The following is a 15,729-nucleotide window of genomic DNA, read 5'->3' on the forward strand; positions in this document are numbered from 1 at the left end:
AGTGATAGGACTTCTATGACATGCGTTCATATACTCTCTCCAGGATATATGCACATATTTTGGTGTTACTTGCTCTAAGGGCTCATGCACAATAAAGTATGACCTCCAAGTTCATTCTGAGCAGCTCTCATATTTCTGTTTTTATACAGAGGTATGTTGATTTTGTTTCCGTATGTTTGGCTTGTTCCATTGGATTCCATGTAATAAACTATTCCCCCACATTGTCCTCTAGATTAGGATAATCCGATAATATGGCACTATAATAAGCAGAATACAATGCAATATGATGGAAACCTCTGGATCTATGGAACTGAACTGTACAGAGTCCATGTGCCTGTACAGTTGATCTGCCACATGCATAAGGCCTTAAAGTGGTTATCTAGGGTATAAGAAGTATGGCATTAAAGTGCACAATTAGAGTTCACTACTTACCAATATACATTTGTCTGATTGGCTGCAACCTTCATAATCTGTGAAACAGGATGAATCATTTCTCTTCCTGTTCAGGCAGCATGTGAAGACTGCTGCTGATTGGCTGCAGCGAGCACATGACGCCCCCTGCCAAATGTTGATGCCAAGACTCTTGATGGAGACTAATCTGTGCCCATTTAAAGAGCTTGTCCTATAGACAACATTTTCCAGGGGGTGGAGTACACTCACTGACCCAGAGAAAAGGGGAGCTTAAAGCTGGTGTCACACACAGCGACAACGACGTCGCTGCTACGTCACCATTTTTTGTGACGTTGCAGCGACGTCCCGTCGTTGTCGCTGTGTGTGACATCCAGCAACGACCTGGCCCCTGCTGTGAGGTCGCCGGTCGTTGCTGAATGTCCAGCTTCATTTTTTGGTCGTCACTCTCCCGCTGTGACACACACATCGCTGTGTGTGACAGCGAGAGAGCGACGAAATGAAGCGAGCAGGGAGCAGGAGCCAGCGTCTAGCAGCTGTGGTAAGCTGTAACCAGCGTAAACATCGGGTAACCAAGGGAAGACCTTTCCCTGGTTACCCGATATTTACCTTTGTTACCAGCCTCCGCCCTTGCTGCCAGTGCCGGCTCCTGCTCTGTGCACATGTGGCTGCAGTACACATCGGGTAATTAACCCGATGTATACTGTAGCAAGGAGAGCAAGGAGCCAGCGCTAATCAGTGTGCGCGGCTCCCTGCTCTCTGCACTGTGACATATAGCTGCAGTACACATCGGGTTAATTAACCCGATGTGTACTGTACCTAGGAGAGCAAGGAGCCAGCGCTAAGCGCGGCTCCCTGCTCTCTGCACATGTAGCACAGCGACGTTATGATCGCTGCTGTGTCGCTGTGTTTGACAGCTAAGCAGCGATCATAACAGCGACTTACAAGGTCGCTGTTACGTCACAGAAAATGGTGACGTAACAGCGACGTCGTTGTCGCTGTCGCTTAGTGTGAACCCAGCTTAAGCCACTTAGAATGTAGCATTACTGAGCATGTGCAACCAGTATTTAATAACTGTCTATGGAGAAGACGTCACACATGCTCAGTAACCTTTCATTCACACAGGTGACTTTAAAGCCCCCGCTCAGATTGGTGGGTGTCCCTTGGTAAGATTTTCAGCAACCATAGAGTTATTACCTTTGCTTTGGATGGTTGATATTTATTGTTCTTTTATTTTGTTACAGTTTATCACAAAAGTGAATACACTCCTCCCATTTTTGTGATTTTTTATTTATTTATTTTTTTTTTTATTATATCTTTCCATGGGACAACCTTGAACATATGACACTTTGATACAATGTAAAGTAATCAGTGTGCAGCTTGTATAATTTGGTGTGCCCTCTAAATAACTCCACACAAAGACAATAACGTTTAAATTGTTGGCAACAAAAGTTAGTGCACCCCTAAGGGAAAATAGCCATATGGTGCCCAATTAGCCATTTTCCCTTTTCCCTCTGCGGAGTCATGTGACTCATTAGTGTTACAAGGTCTCAGGTGAGAATGGGGAGCAGCTGTGGTCACACTGTCTCATACTGGTGACTGGATGTTTAACATGGCACCTCATGGCAAAAAATTCTCTGAGGATCTGAAAAAAAAAAACAATTGCAAAGATGGCTTAGGCTATAAGAAGATTGCCAGCACCCTGAAACTGAGCTGGTGCAGCATGGTGCCTTAGACCATACTGCGGTTTAACAAGACAGGTTCCAGTCACAACAGGCTTTGTCAAGAAGTCTCGTGCACATGTGCACATGCTCAGCATCATATCCAGAGATTGTCATTTTCAAAATAGATGTATGAGTTCTGCCAGTATTGCTGCCGAGGTTAAAGGTCAGCCTTTCAGTGCTCAGACCATACGCTGCACACTGCATCAAATTGGTCTGCATAGCTGTCATCCCAGAAGGAAGCTTTTTCTAAATATGATGCACAGGAAAGTCCACAAACAGTTTGCTGAAGACAAGCAGACTAAAGACATGGATTACTGGAACCATGTCCTGTGATGTCATGAGGCCAAGATAAACTTAGTTAGGGCATATGGAGTCAAGCGTGTGTGATGGCTACCAGCGGATTAATACAAAGACAAGTGTGTCTTGCCTACAGTTAAGCATGGTGGTGGGAGTTCATGGTTTTGGGCTGCATAAGTGCTGTTGGCCGTGGGAAGCTGCAGTTCATTGAGGGAACCATGAATGCCAACATGTACTGTAACATACTGAAGCAAAGCAGGATCCCCTCCCTTCGAAAACTGGGCAGCAGGACTGTACTCCAATATAATGACCCTAAACACACCTCCAAGATGACCACTGCCTTGCTAAAGAAACTGAGGGTAAAGGGGCTGGACTGGCCAATCATGTCTCCATACCTAAACCCTATTGATCATCTGTGGGGCATCCTCAAGAAGGTGGAGGAGCGCAAGGTCTCTAACATCCACCAGATCTGTGATGCTGTCATGGAGGCTAAATGAGGATTCCAGTGGCTTCTTTGATGCTTCAGTGAACTCCATGCCCAAGAGAGTTAAGGCAATGCTTGAAAATAATGGTGGCCACGCAAAGTATTGACACTATAGGCACAATGTGGCCATTTTCACTTAGGGCTGTACTCACGTTTGTTGCCAACAGTTTTGACATTAATGGCTGTGTTAAGTTCTTTAGAGGGCACGCAAATTTTATATTGTTATACAAGTTACACACTGACTACTTTACATTGTATCAAAGTATCATATCTTCAGTGTTGTCCCATGAAAAGATATAAACAATGTACAAAAATGTGAGGGGTGTACTCACTTTTATGATATACTGTATATTTGTTAATATATTAAAGAGCTGGTTCACTCCTTTTCATTAGCGGCCACATCGATATTATGTTGAGAAACAAGGTTTCTCTCAAATACCTTGTGTTGCCAATAGTGCCTGTGAACGCCCCTATTGCGGTCCGCTCACCCCCTTCACGTGACCCCCGGGCTTCGTGACCTCCAGGCTTTGTGATCTCTGATGTCTGGTGATGTCACATCAACTTCTTGTTGACCTGACAACACCGCGACCGGCCCCAGTCTCTGTGAGTCACTGGGCTGTGGGCGGCGTTTCACCGCTCATCACAGCCCAGCGTCGCTCCTGCTTACGGCTGTCTGTAGTGAATAAGGAGGGAGCAGGGAGATAATGAGCTGTGACGAGCGACGAAACATCGCCCACAGCCCAGTCACTCATGAAGACTGCGGCCCGCCTCAGTTGACGTGACATCCCCGGACATCAGCGTTCACGGAGCCCGGGGTCACGCGAAGGGGGTGAGCAGACCATAATAGCGCCACTCACAGGCACTATTGGCAACACAAGGTATTTGAGAGAAATCTTGTTACACAACATAATATCGAGGTGGCCAATAATGAAAAGGGGTGAACCACCCCTTTAAGTAATGTTGATGCACTATATTAGTGATGTGTTCTATGAAGTAATTTGTATGTACATTATATTTCCATTCCACAGAAAGGATGTGGCTACCACTTGGATCTGCTGATGGTGGGGCTGATGCTGGGAATCTGCTCTATCATGGGACTGCCATGGTTTGTGGCTGCAACTGTCCTCTCCATTACCCATGTTAATAGTCTTAAATTGGAATCTGAATGCTCTGCTCCAGGAGAACAGCCCAAATTTCTTGGTATCAGGGAACAGAGAGTGACCGGCTTGATGATCTTCGTGCTTATGGGTTGCTCTGTGTTTATGACTACTGTGCTGAAGGTAAATAATTGTTTGTCAACGGCTCCATGGACTTTGTGGTATTCCAGTGCTTGCATAGGTTTCCTCTATGTTCTCTATTTTCTCCCATATATTAAAAACATAGAGATGGTAAATGTGTATTCAGAAGAAATAGACCTTAGTCCATCAGTGTCTGAAGGGTGGGGGTCTGACCTGCTAGATCCACCCCCAATCTGCAGGAAGACGGGGCTTCAGCATTTCACACAAGTGAATGGAGCAGAGTAAAATTCTCTGCTCAGCGCATGAGTGTAAAAGCTGATAAACAGGGAAAGAGCCGTAGGCACGTTGTTCTCTTCATTTTGAGGATTGCTGAAGTCCCAAACATTGGATCCACACTGCTCATATTGTTTTGGCATGTCTTGATGTGCCATGCCATTATACAATGACTCTGTCCCTTTAAAAGGAAGGCTGTAACAAAAAATGATCTAAATCAAGAGGATCCTGAGGGTCCTTCATTAATGAGAAGGCGCCTGGACTATAATACAGTAGTGGGGGTGATGTAATATTTGCCCATGCAGCTGTCCTCAGCCTCTTCTGTAATATCTGTCTCGAATCACGGAAATAAAACTATAACCCAAACAATAATTATAAGATGATAGTACGAGCCACTCCCTTCACATCACTGACCTACATAGACAGATGTGTTTATATGGCGAGACTATCAGTGTGAACAGTCACATGGAAAATGCATTATGTATGTGTAATTGTGTGTGCATGATTCTTGTGTAGTATCATATACTAAATATTAATACTGGATCTATACCTCAAAATGATGAAATCTCACGATCTCTAACTAAATGTTTAATGATAAAAATAAAGATAAGACCATATATATATATATTTTTTTATATTTCTCTATTGATTTTCACATCTGATTGTTGCACCCGTATTGCATTATGTGAGCAAGCTTTTGTAGAGGTGAGAAAATCACACATTTTGGTTTTTTTGTAATCCCATACTATATACCGTATTTTCCGGCGTATAAGACGACCCTCAAATTTAGAGATAAAAAAATGGGGTCCGTCTCATACTCCAGTGTTGTCTTACCGTGGGTGGCTCAGTGGTGATGAAGCGGGGTCACAGGAGGCAGGGGCGGTGCTGGTGGGGTCTGTGCCTGGCAGCGGTGGGTCTGTGCTTGGCTGCGGTGGTGGAGGCAGGGGCGGTACTGGTGGGGTCTGTGCCTGGCTGCGGTGGTGGAGTAGGGTCACAGGAGGCAGTGGTGGTGCTGGTGGGTTCTGTGCCTGGCAGCGGTGGGTCTGTGCTTGGCTGCGGTGGTGGGACCGGGGGTCACAGGAGGCAGTGGGGGTGCTGGTGGGGTCTGTGCCTTGCAGTGGTGGGTCTGTACCTGGCAGCAGAAGCTGTGTGGAGAAGGCGTGTCCTAGATGCTCTGTCGGCGGTCCGAGTTTCAAAGAAATGGTGTCCGAAGCGGCACATGTGCAGATGGATCTCTCAGCTGAAAGCTCCATCTGCACACGCGCTGACTCTGGGCGCCATGATTTGAAGCCAGAGCATCTGGGACATCCACCGCACAACCTCTGCAGCTTCTGCTGCTAGCACAGCTAGCTCGCCGCATGTACGGAGAGGCAGCCAGACAGCCAGCCTCCCGCACGCACAGAGAGACAGCCAGCCACCCAGATAGCCGCCCGTACAGAGAGGCAGCCGCCCGCCCACACAGACAGCATCCAGCCACTTATAATCGGAAAAATACGGTACAGTACCTAATTATACACCCTATTAAATGATACCCGACGTATAAGACGACCCCTGTCTTTTGAGAAGATTTTCAGAGGTTAAAAAGTCGTCTTATATGCCGGAAAATACGGTAGTATGGTAAAAGAAGCATAAAAGTAGTCAGAATAGTATAGTTCTATATCATCTCATTAAAGAGAATCTGTCACCAGGTTTTTGCTCCCCCATCTGAGAGCAGCATAATGTAGAGACAGAGACCCTGATTCCAGCGATGTGTCACTTACTGAGCTGTTTGCTGTTATTTTGATGAAAGCAATGTTTTCTCTGCTGCAGATCTAGCAGTTATATAGAGCTCATGAATATGCTGGACTACCTGGCAGCACGCCAAGTAGTCTTCTAATGATAATCTACTGCTGATTAATCAGTGATTTTATCAAAACTACAGTAAGCAGCCCGGTAAGTGAAACACCGCTAGAATCAGGATCTCTTCACCTATGTTATGCTGCTCTCAGATTAGGTGGCAAAAACCTGGTGACAGATTCCCTTTAAGAAAATCCCTGTTAGGCCACGTTCATCCACATTCTTGGTCCCAGTGCTGTCTCTGATAACTGACAACACTCAGACCAATGTTATAAAATGGGGCACTGCAGATGAGTGATTTTTTTTTTTCATGGATCGAATCTGCATGTGAAAAAAAAGGCAGCATCACTAGTTTCTTCGGTGTGCGAGATCGAGACTATGGGAGTACAAAAAAAATTGGGGCCACCATATAGGAAGCTGTGTTTGGTTTAGTTCATTTAAATAATTGTTGCTGAATAAATATGGATGCCATACAAACCACTAATGAGAAATAAAATGGTCCACGTTTTCTGGATGAAACTTGGATAATTTTTTTTATACAGGTGTGTGAACTTGGCCTCAAAGGCAGTCTGTGAGCAGAAAATGACTGTACAAACCAAGCACAGGCTTTTGGTGCACCCTTGGCATGCCTGAGCTGTTCGGTGCACCTATCCATATATTTTTGCCTTCCTCTGGCTCCAGGAAAGGTAGATGGAAACAAGAAGGTGGGGCGGTTTCACTAACCTGTTTCACCTTGCCGGGGGTGTATCGTGCATTTCTGCTTGGTTTGAACAGTCATTTTGTGATGATGAATTCCATGTAACTTGCTGATTTAGGATATATGTCTTGGAGGGCGGTCTTCCTTGAAAATGGCCAGTGCAAAGAGCTTCTAGGATGTGAGACAATAATATAAAACAGTGGACTCAATTGTAATTCCTTGACATAGCAGGAAAAATGAGTATTTTGTTAGAGCTAGCTCCAACACGAGCCAAAGGGTTGTTACTTTTCTGCTAATAGTGTCTACAAATTGCTGTGTGCACAGCCAGGTGCTGGTACTGCCCCGCTCACTGAGTAAGGCTGGACTCACACAATGGTAGGGCATCTGATGTGAGTGTATCAGATGCGATATGCTAATGACCCTCGGCTCCCGCTGTGCCGCCAGTGTGGGCCGAGTGTCATGCGACTGTGCGATCGGAAAAATAAACCTCCCTCCTGTCCACTACTTAACGCGGAGGTCGGCACCCTAAAGAATGAAACAATATGGCGCCCCCACTCTCTGAAGGCTATCCCTCACCTGCCCTACCTTGCCCTGACAAAAGATATGAAAGGTGCTCACATCTAAGGACAAGGTGCAAATAGTGTTGGTAAAATTTTAAAAAGGGGACAATCAAAATTGTATGTCAAATGCACACATGCACCAACTCCACCTCACAATATTTATTGAAAGAGGTTTAGGAACAGTTTTGTGCAGGAGTAAGAGAAGGGCCATATAAATACATATACCCTATTGATGAACTCTCCCTCCTGTCCACTACCTTGTGCGGAAGTCGGCACCCTAATGATAAGCGATATGGCGCCCCCACTCTCCGGTGACTATCCCTGAACTGCCCTAATGCATCCTAGCAGCAAGTAAATAAGGTACTTATGCTTGAATAAAGTGCACAACAATGTTAGTAAGCAGACAGATACGTTAATTGGGATAGTCAGGACCAGCGTCGGACTGGGTACCGGAGGAATCTCCTGTAATGCCAAGCCTGGATTCAGTTACCTGCATTGCACTCCGGAGCTCTCACCTGCAGCCTGGACTGATCTCAGAGTTTGCAGGACTGAACCGCGAGCGCCGAGTGATTGATTCCCCGGCGATTGCGGTTCAGTCCATGACAGCTGCGGACAGGCTGGGCTGAACTCCGGAGTTCAGGTGAGAGCACCGGAGATCAGCCAGGCCTGTCTGCAGCTGTCATGGACTGAACCGCAATCGCCAGGAATCAATCACTCGCCGCTCGCGGCTCAGTCTAGGCTGCACTCTGGAGCTCAGGTGAGAGCTCCGGAGTGCAATGCAGGTAACTGAATCCAGGCCTGGCATTACTGGAGATTCCTCCAGTAACCAGTAGATAAAGTGCTTATGCTAAATAAACTGCATAACAATATTTTTAGGCAGACAAGGCAATCATTGGGATAGTCAGAAGGTACCGTACTTTTCGTATAGAAGGCCATGTGTGTGTCCCTCAAATTGCCTCACATGCCTCAACGCGTTTCTCCCAAAGGGGTCATCAGGAGGCCAGATACAGAAGGTGTCAGCAGGATTCCATGATATATATCTATATAGGTTAGATGTGAGCACCTTTCATATCTTTTGTCAGGGCAAGGTAGGGCACGTGAGGGATAGCCTTCGGAGAGTGGGGGCGCCATATCGTTTCATTCTTTAGGCTGCCGACCTCCTTGTTAAGTAGTGGACAGGAGGGAGGTATATTTCTTCAGCGCTCTATTGGGAGACCCAGACGAATGGGGTATAGCTACTGCCTCCGGAGGCCACACAAAGCACTACACTAAAAAGTGCAAGGCCCCTCCCCTTCTGGCTATACCCCCCCGTGGTATCACGGGTTCTCCAGTTTTCAAGCTTTGTGCGAAGGAGGTCAGACATCCATGCATAGCTCCACAGATTTTAGTCAGCAGTAGCTGCTGACTATTTCGGATGGAAGAAAAGAGGGCCCATATAGGGCCCCCAGCATGCTCCCTTCTCACCCGTTGATGGTGTTGTAAGGTTGAGGTACCTATTGCTGGTACGGAGGCTGGAGCCCACATGCTGCTTTCCTTCCACATCCCCCTGGGGGGCTCTGAGGAAGTGGGATCCTGCCGGCCTCAAAGCTCTGACGCCGGGCTCCATCCACAGACCCATTTGAACCTGCTGGATACGGAGCTGGAGTACCGTTCAGGGACATGGCCCTGCACCATTACAGGTACTCTGTGTCCCCGTACACACAGGCACAGCACACTCCAGACTTGCTGGGTGTGCTAGTGCGCCGGGGACAGTAAAGGGTTACAGTCACTGCAGCTTTGCTGAGTGACTTTGTGTATTGGGAACTACCGCGCCGGACGCTCCGGGAGCGGCGGCGCGGCTGGGACTTGTAGTTCGCCGGGGACTGGGCGCCGACCGCGCTTTTACGGCGGCGGCGCTTATAAATCCAGTCCCCGGCTTCTGCGGCCTAGTGCCGCTTCGTTCCCGCCCCCTCCCTGTCACTCAGGGAAGGGGACAGACGCTGAGCAATCAGCAGCGCCGAGGGCTGGAGCCTTATTTACATGCTCCAGCCCTCTCACTGCACACTGTCGGACGCCGGATTCCCGCTCTGACTTGGGGCACGCCCACGGCCCGCCCCTCCTCACACGAGCTGGGGAAGACGCCGGCAGCCATTACTGCAGTCCGAGCTCGGACTTTCGGCAACCAGGCAGGACGGTGGCGACCATACACCCGCTTATAGGCGGGCGGTAAGCGGCACACATAGTGCTGACCCCAATATATACTGCAGTGTGTACATGTGTATTTTAACTGCATAGGTCGCTATATGCCCGCTTGGAGAGCAACACATCAGCAGCAGAAAAGCAGGTGTGCTAAGGCACAGGCTTTCTATGCTGCTTGTATTGCACGTACTGAAGTGTTCATTTGTGTTTATGCTTGTATGCTATACACTGCACTGTACAGTCGCTAGTCTTAGCTATATTCTCCTGGAATGGCTAGACTACAGCAGCAGAAAACCAAGGGTGCTGGGGCACAGGTTTTTTTCTATGCTGCTTGTATTGCATGGGCTGCAGTGTGCATTTGTACTTGTGCTTGTATGCTATACATTGCACTGTATGGTCACTCTTCTGGGCTATATTCCCCTAGATGACTAGTCTACAGCAGCAGAAGAGCAGAGGTGCCAGGGCACAGGCTTCTATGCTGCTTGTATTGCTTGTGCTGCAGTGTTCATTTGTACTTTATGCTTGTATGCTATACATTGCACTGTACGGTCACCAATCTTGGCTATATACTTCTAGATGGCTAGTCGGCAGCGGCAAAAAAGCAACACAGATTTTCAGTGCTGTTTTTACTACATGGGATGCTGTTCATGACACCGTCCCATTGTGTGCATGCTCCCCTGTAGCACTTCGTCTGCCGGGGTCTCTAGCACTTCGTCTGCCGGGGTCTCTACTAGTCGTGGCCAAAGAAACCACCTGTCATCCCTGTCCAAGGACAGGGACGGAGTTGCAGTTTCAACAGATATATTGTCATAAGATAGAGACTTGCAGTCCAGACAGGCCATGGGCAATCTTCCTGACCAACCTCATTTGGAACGGGGGGGTCCCAGGAGGACTCTCTGTATGATAAGGCAGCTCTCCAGGACTTTGATCCTGACATCGCTATCAATCCGGATACACCGGATGGTAACGCCATACGGAATGATCCTATAGCGTCCATCAATGGAAGGTTGGATCTTTCTCCCTCAGCTCCCCCAGTGGAGGAGTCAGCTTCACAGCAGGAGAAGTCCCTTTTCAGTATCTCAAACGGATATTGAGTATTTTTCTGGCCACGCTGACTTCAGAGAAGCAGTCCAGAAACACCACGCTTACCAGATAAGCGTCTTCTCCAAACGTTTTTAAGATACACGTTATCCCTTTTCCCCTGACATGGTCAAGCGCTGGACCCAGGGTCCAAAGGTGGATTCTCCAATCTCCAGGCTTGCGTCTAGAGCCATAGTTGCACTGGAGATGGGGCTTCACTTAAAGATGCCATTCACAGACAGATGGACTCTGGTTGAAATCTGTCTAGGAGGCTATCGGCGTGTCGGTTGCTCCGGCATTCACAGCCGTATAGGCAACCTAACCTTTTCAGCTGTTCTTGCGCAGCTGGCCTTGAGCACATGTACATCTGTACCGCAGAGGCGTCCGTAACTCCGCAATGTCTGCACTGCGACTTACCCTATTAATGCTGTCCTAAAAGTACAGTCGAGGTTTCGGTCCTTCTCAAGCTCGGGCAGGTCCCAATTGTCCTCATGCAAAAGGGCTACAAAACCTCAGACGGGCTCAGATTCCGGCCGGGCTCAATCACGCCCAAGGAAGGCAGCCGGAGGAACCGCTACCAAGGCGGTCTCCTCATGACTCTCAGCTCTCTCTCTCTCTCCGCATCCGCGGTTGATGGCAGACTCCCCCGCCTTTGGCGACATTTAGCTGCCACAGGTCACAGACCGGTGGGTGACGGACATTGTGCTCACGTGCACAGGACAGTGTTCTGTTCTCGTCCTCCGACTCCATTCTTCAGAACGGCCCCACCTCCCCACCGAGCAGATGCCCTGCTGCAGGCGGTGGACGCTCTAAGAGCAGAAGGAGTGGTGATCCCTGTCCCCCCTCAGGAACGAGGGCGAGGGTTTGTACTCCAATCTCTTTGTGGCTCCAAAAAAGGACGGCTCCTTCCGTCCTGTTCTGGACCTAAAACTGCTCAATAAGCATGCGAACGCCAGGCGGTTCCGGATGGAATCCCTCCGATCCGTCATTACCTCAATGTCTCGAGGAGACTTCCTTGCCTCAACAGACATCAAAGATGTCTATCTCCACGTGCCAATTGCTACGGAGCACCAACGTTTTCTACGTTTTGTGATAGGAGACGACCATCTTCAGTTCGTAGCTCTGCCATTCGGTCTGGCGACAGCCCCACGGGTGTTCACCAAGGTCATGGCAGCAGTGGTAGCAGTCTTGCACTCTCAGGGACACCCGGTGATCCCTTACTTGGACGATCTACTCGTCAAAGCACCCTCCCTCGAGGCATGACAACGCAGCCGGAATGTTACGCTGGAGACTCTCCAGACTTTCGGGTGGATCATCAATTTGGCAAGGTCAAATCGGTCACCGACTCAATCACTAACGTATCTCGGCATGGAGTTCACACTCTATCAGCGATAGTGAAGCTTCCGCTGAACAAGCAGCGTTCACTGCAAACAGAGGTGCAGTCTCTCCTTCAAGGCCAGTCGCACCCCTTAAGGCGCCTCATGCACTTCCTAGGGAAGATGGTGGCAGCCATGGAGGCAGTTCCCTTTGCGCAGTTTCATCTGCGCCAACTGCAAGGGGACATTCTCCGCCAATGGGACGGGCAGTCAACCTCCCTGGACAGGAAAGTCGCCCTTTCCCAGACGGCCAAGGACTCTCTGCAATGGTGGCTTATTCCCACCTCATTGTCACAGTGAAGATCCTTCCTACCCCCATCCTGGGCAGTGGTCACGACAGATACGAGTCTGTCAGGGTGGGGAGCAGTTTGTCTCCGCCGCAGGGCTCAGGGGACGTGGACTCAGCAGGAGTCCACCCTTCAGATCAATGTTCTGGAAATCGGGGCAGGGTATCTTACCCTACTAGCTTTCCAGCAGTGGCTAGAAAGAGAGCAGATCCGAATCCAGTCGGACAACTCCACAGCGGTGGCATACATCAACCACCAAGGAGGGACGCGCAGTCGGCAAGCCTTCCAGGAAGTCCGGCGAATCCTCATGTGGGTGGAGGACACAGCATCCACCATATCCGCAGTTCACATCCCGGGCATAGAAAACTGGGAAGCAGACTTCCTCAGTCGCCAGGGTATGGACGCAGGGGAATGGTCCCTTCACCCGGACGTGTTTCAGGAAATCTGTCGCCGCTGGGGGGTGCCGGACGTCGACCTAATGGCGTCTCGGCACAACAACAAGGTCCCGGCATTTATGGCACGATCGCGCGATCACAGAGCTCTGGCGGCAGACGCCTTAGTGCAAGATTGGTCGCAGTTCCGGCTCACATATGTGTTTCCACCTCTGGCACTCTTGCCCAGAGTACTGCGCAAAAAATCAGATCCGATTGCAGCCGCGTCATACTCGTCGCCCCAGACTGGCCGAGGAGATCGTGGTACCCGGATCTGTGGCATCTCACGGTCGGCCGACCGTGGTCACTACCAGGCTGGCCAGACTTACTGTCCCAAGGGCCGTTTTTCCATCGGAATTCTGCGGCCCTGAACCTGACTGTGTGGCCATTGAGTCCTGGATCCTAGCGTCTTCAGGATTATCCCAAGGGGTCGTTGCCACCATGAAACAGGCTAGGAAGTCCACCTCTGCTAAGATCTACCACAGAACGTGGAAGATTTTCTTAACCTGGTGCTCGGCTCAGGGAGTGTCTCCCTGGCCATTTGCATTGCCTACTTTTCTTTCCTTCCTGCAATCGGGGTTAGAAAAGGGCTTGTCGCTCGGCTTCCTTAAGGGGGAAGTCTCGGCACTATCCGTGTTTTTTCAGAAGCGTCTAGCACGTCTTTCTAAGGTGCGCACGTTCCTACAGGGGGTCTGTCATATCGTACCCCCGTACAAGCGGCCGTTAGATCCATGGGATCTCAACAGGATATTAGTTGCTCTCCAGAAGCCGCCTTTCGAGCCTCTGAAGGAAGTTTCCTTTCTCGCCTGTCACAGAAGGTGGCGTTTCTCGTTGCGATCACATCGCTTCGGCGAGTGTCTGAGCTGGCAGCTCTGTCATCCAAGGCTCCCTTCCTGGTGTTCCACCAGGACAAGGTAGTGCTGCGCCCCATTCCGGAGTTTCTCCCTAAGGTCGTATCCTCATTTCATCTTAATCAGGATATATCCTTGCCTTCCTTTTGTCCTCATCCGGCTCACCGGTATGAAAAGGACTTACGTTTGTTAGATCTGGTGAGAGCACTCAGACTCTACATTTCCCGCACGGCGCCCATGCGCCGTTCCGATGCACTTTTTGTCCTTGTCGCTGGTCCGCGCAAGGGGTTGCAGGCTTCTAAAGCCACCCTGGCTCGATGGATCAAAGAACCAATTCTAGAGGCCTACCGTTCTGCGGGGCTTCCGGTTCCTTCAGGGCTAAAAGCCCACTCAACCAGAGCCGTGGGTGCGTCCTGGGCATTACGACACCAGGCTTCGGCTCAACAAGTGTACCAGGCAGCTACCTGGTCCAGTCTGCACACTTTCACCAAGCATTATCAGGTGCATACCTATGCTTCGGCGGATGCCAGCTTAGGTAGAAGAGTCCTGCAGGCGGCAGTGACACCCCCGTAGGGGAGGGCTGTTTTGCAGCCCTAACATGAGGTATTTCTTTACCCACCCAGGGACAGCTTTTGGACGTCCCATTCGTCTGGGTCTCCCAATAGAGCGCTGAAGAAGAAGGGAATTTTGTTACTTACCGTAAATTCCTTTTCTTCTAGCTCTTATTGGGAGACCCAGCACCCGCCCTGTTGTCCTTCGGGATGTTTTTTGTTGTTTGCGGGTACACATGTTGTTCATGTTGAACGGTTTTTCAGTTCTCCGATGTTACTCGGAGTTAATTTGTTTAAACCAGTTATTGGCTTTCCTCCTTCTTGCTTTGGCACTAAAACTGGAGAACCCGTGATACCACGGGGGGGTATAGCCAGAAGGGGAGGGGCCTTGCACTTTTTAGTGTAGTGCTTTGTGTGGCCTCCGGAGGCAGTAGCTATACCCCATTCGTCTGGGTCTCCCAATAAGAGCTAGAAGAAAAGGAATTTACGGTAAGTAACAAAATTCCCTTCTTTTAGGGTGCAACCTTTACCCTCCTCCCTTTTGCTTTGAACTGTGCGATCGGATCACAGCTGCAGAGGAGAGGGCAGGAGCTGCGTAGGAGAAGGAGAGATTAATCTCCCCATCTCCACCATTGTCAGCTGATGCGATTATCGCACTGCACTGGGATGTCATCCGAGTGCAGTTTGATGTTTCACACGCACCCATAGACTTGTATGAGTGCGAGTAACACGGCTCTCGCAGACAATCGTAGAATCTGGATGAGAAAAAACCTGACCATCTGATCTGCCTCATTGAATAAAATTGGTCCGAGTGCAATGCAAGATTTTCTCATGTGAGCGTACCCTAAAAGAGACAAAAAATGGCTTACAGTGATTCTTTTTTGGCCCCATGGGCTGAAAATACTTTACTTTGATCCCAGCTCAATAAAATACATAATCAATATAGTCTGTAATATATTAAGTTTTCCACAATTTCTGCTGTTTTCCAGTTTATACCGATGCCCGTACTTTATGGAGTATTTCTGTATATGGGGGTCTCGTCTTTAAGAGGCATTCAGGTAAATATACTTTTATATTTTTATGCTTTTTGTCTGTTTTCAGCAGGTTTTATATAAAACATCCACACTCTTGTGTAATGTGCATTAGGTTTTTTTGTTAGTAAGTACGGTAAATGGAAAACCAAAGAATAATGCCCATTAAAAAAAACCTTTTAATAATAGCCATTAAAAGATCAAAAACCACAATAATACAAACAACAATAGTGCAGGGTGTATAATAACAAAGGCTAGGAAGGGAGACTGGATAGGCTGTCCCTGGATGTCCCTAAAGTAGCTCTCCCTACCTAGCAATGGGGGGTATGACGCCCTAGGGTTGTGGCGCCCCCATTCACCGACGGGAGACCCTAAATGACCCTAAAAAGACCCTGCATAGGTCAAACACCAAAATATTAGAAAAGCC

At 48.9% G+C, this 15,729-nt stretch overlaps 1 protein-coding gene across 1 annotated transcript in view; it reads left to right on the top strand.

Moving 5' to 3' along the window:
- SLC4A8 (solute carrier family 4 member 8) overlaps positions 1-15,729 on the top strand; it is a 324,851-nt gene that overhangs the window by 267,755 nt on the left and 41,367 nt on the right. Inside the window, exons 19-20 of the mRNA XM_075337135.1 lie at positions 3,942-4,193; positions 15,261-15,329. Of these exons, the coding sequence (XP_075193250.1) occupies positions 3,942-4,193; positions 15,261-15,329 (321 nt within the window). The remainder of the gene's footprint in view (positions 1-3,941; positions 4,194-15,260; positions 15,330-15,729) is intronic.

This window comes from Anomaloglossus baeobatrachus, chromosome 2 (assembly GCF_048569485.1).
Source record: "Anomaloglossus baeobatrachus isolate aAnoBae1 chromosome 2, aAnoBae1.hap1, whole genome shotgun sequence".
Lineage (NCBI taxonomy): Eukaryota > Metazoa > Chordata > Amphibia > Anura > Aromobatidae > Anomaloglossus > Anomaloglossus baeobatrachus.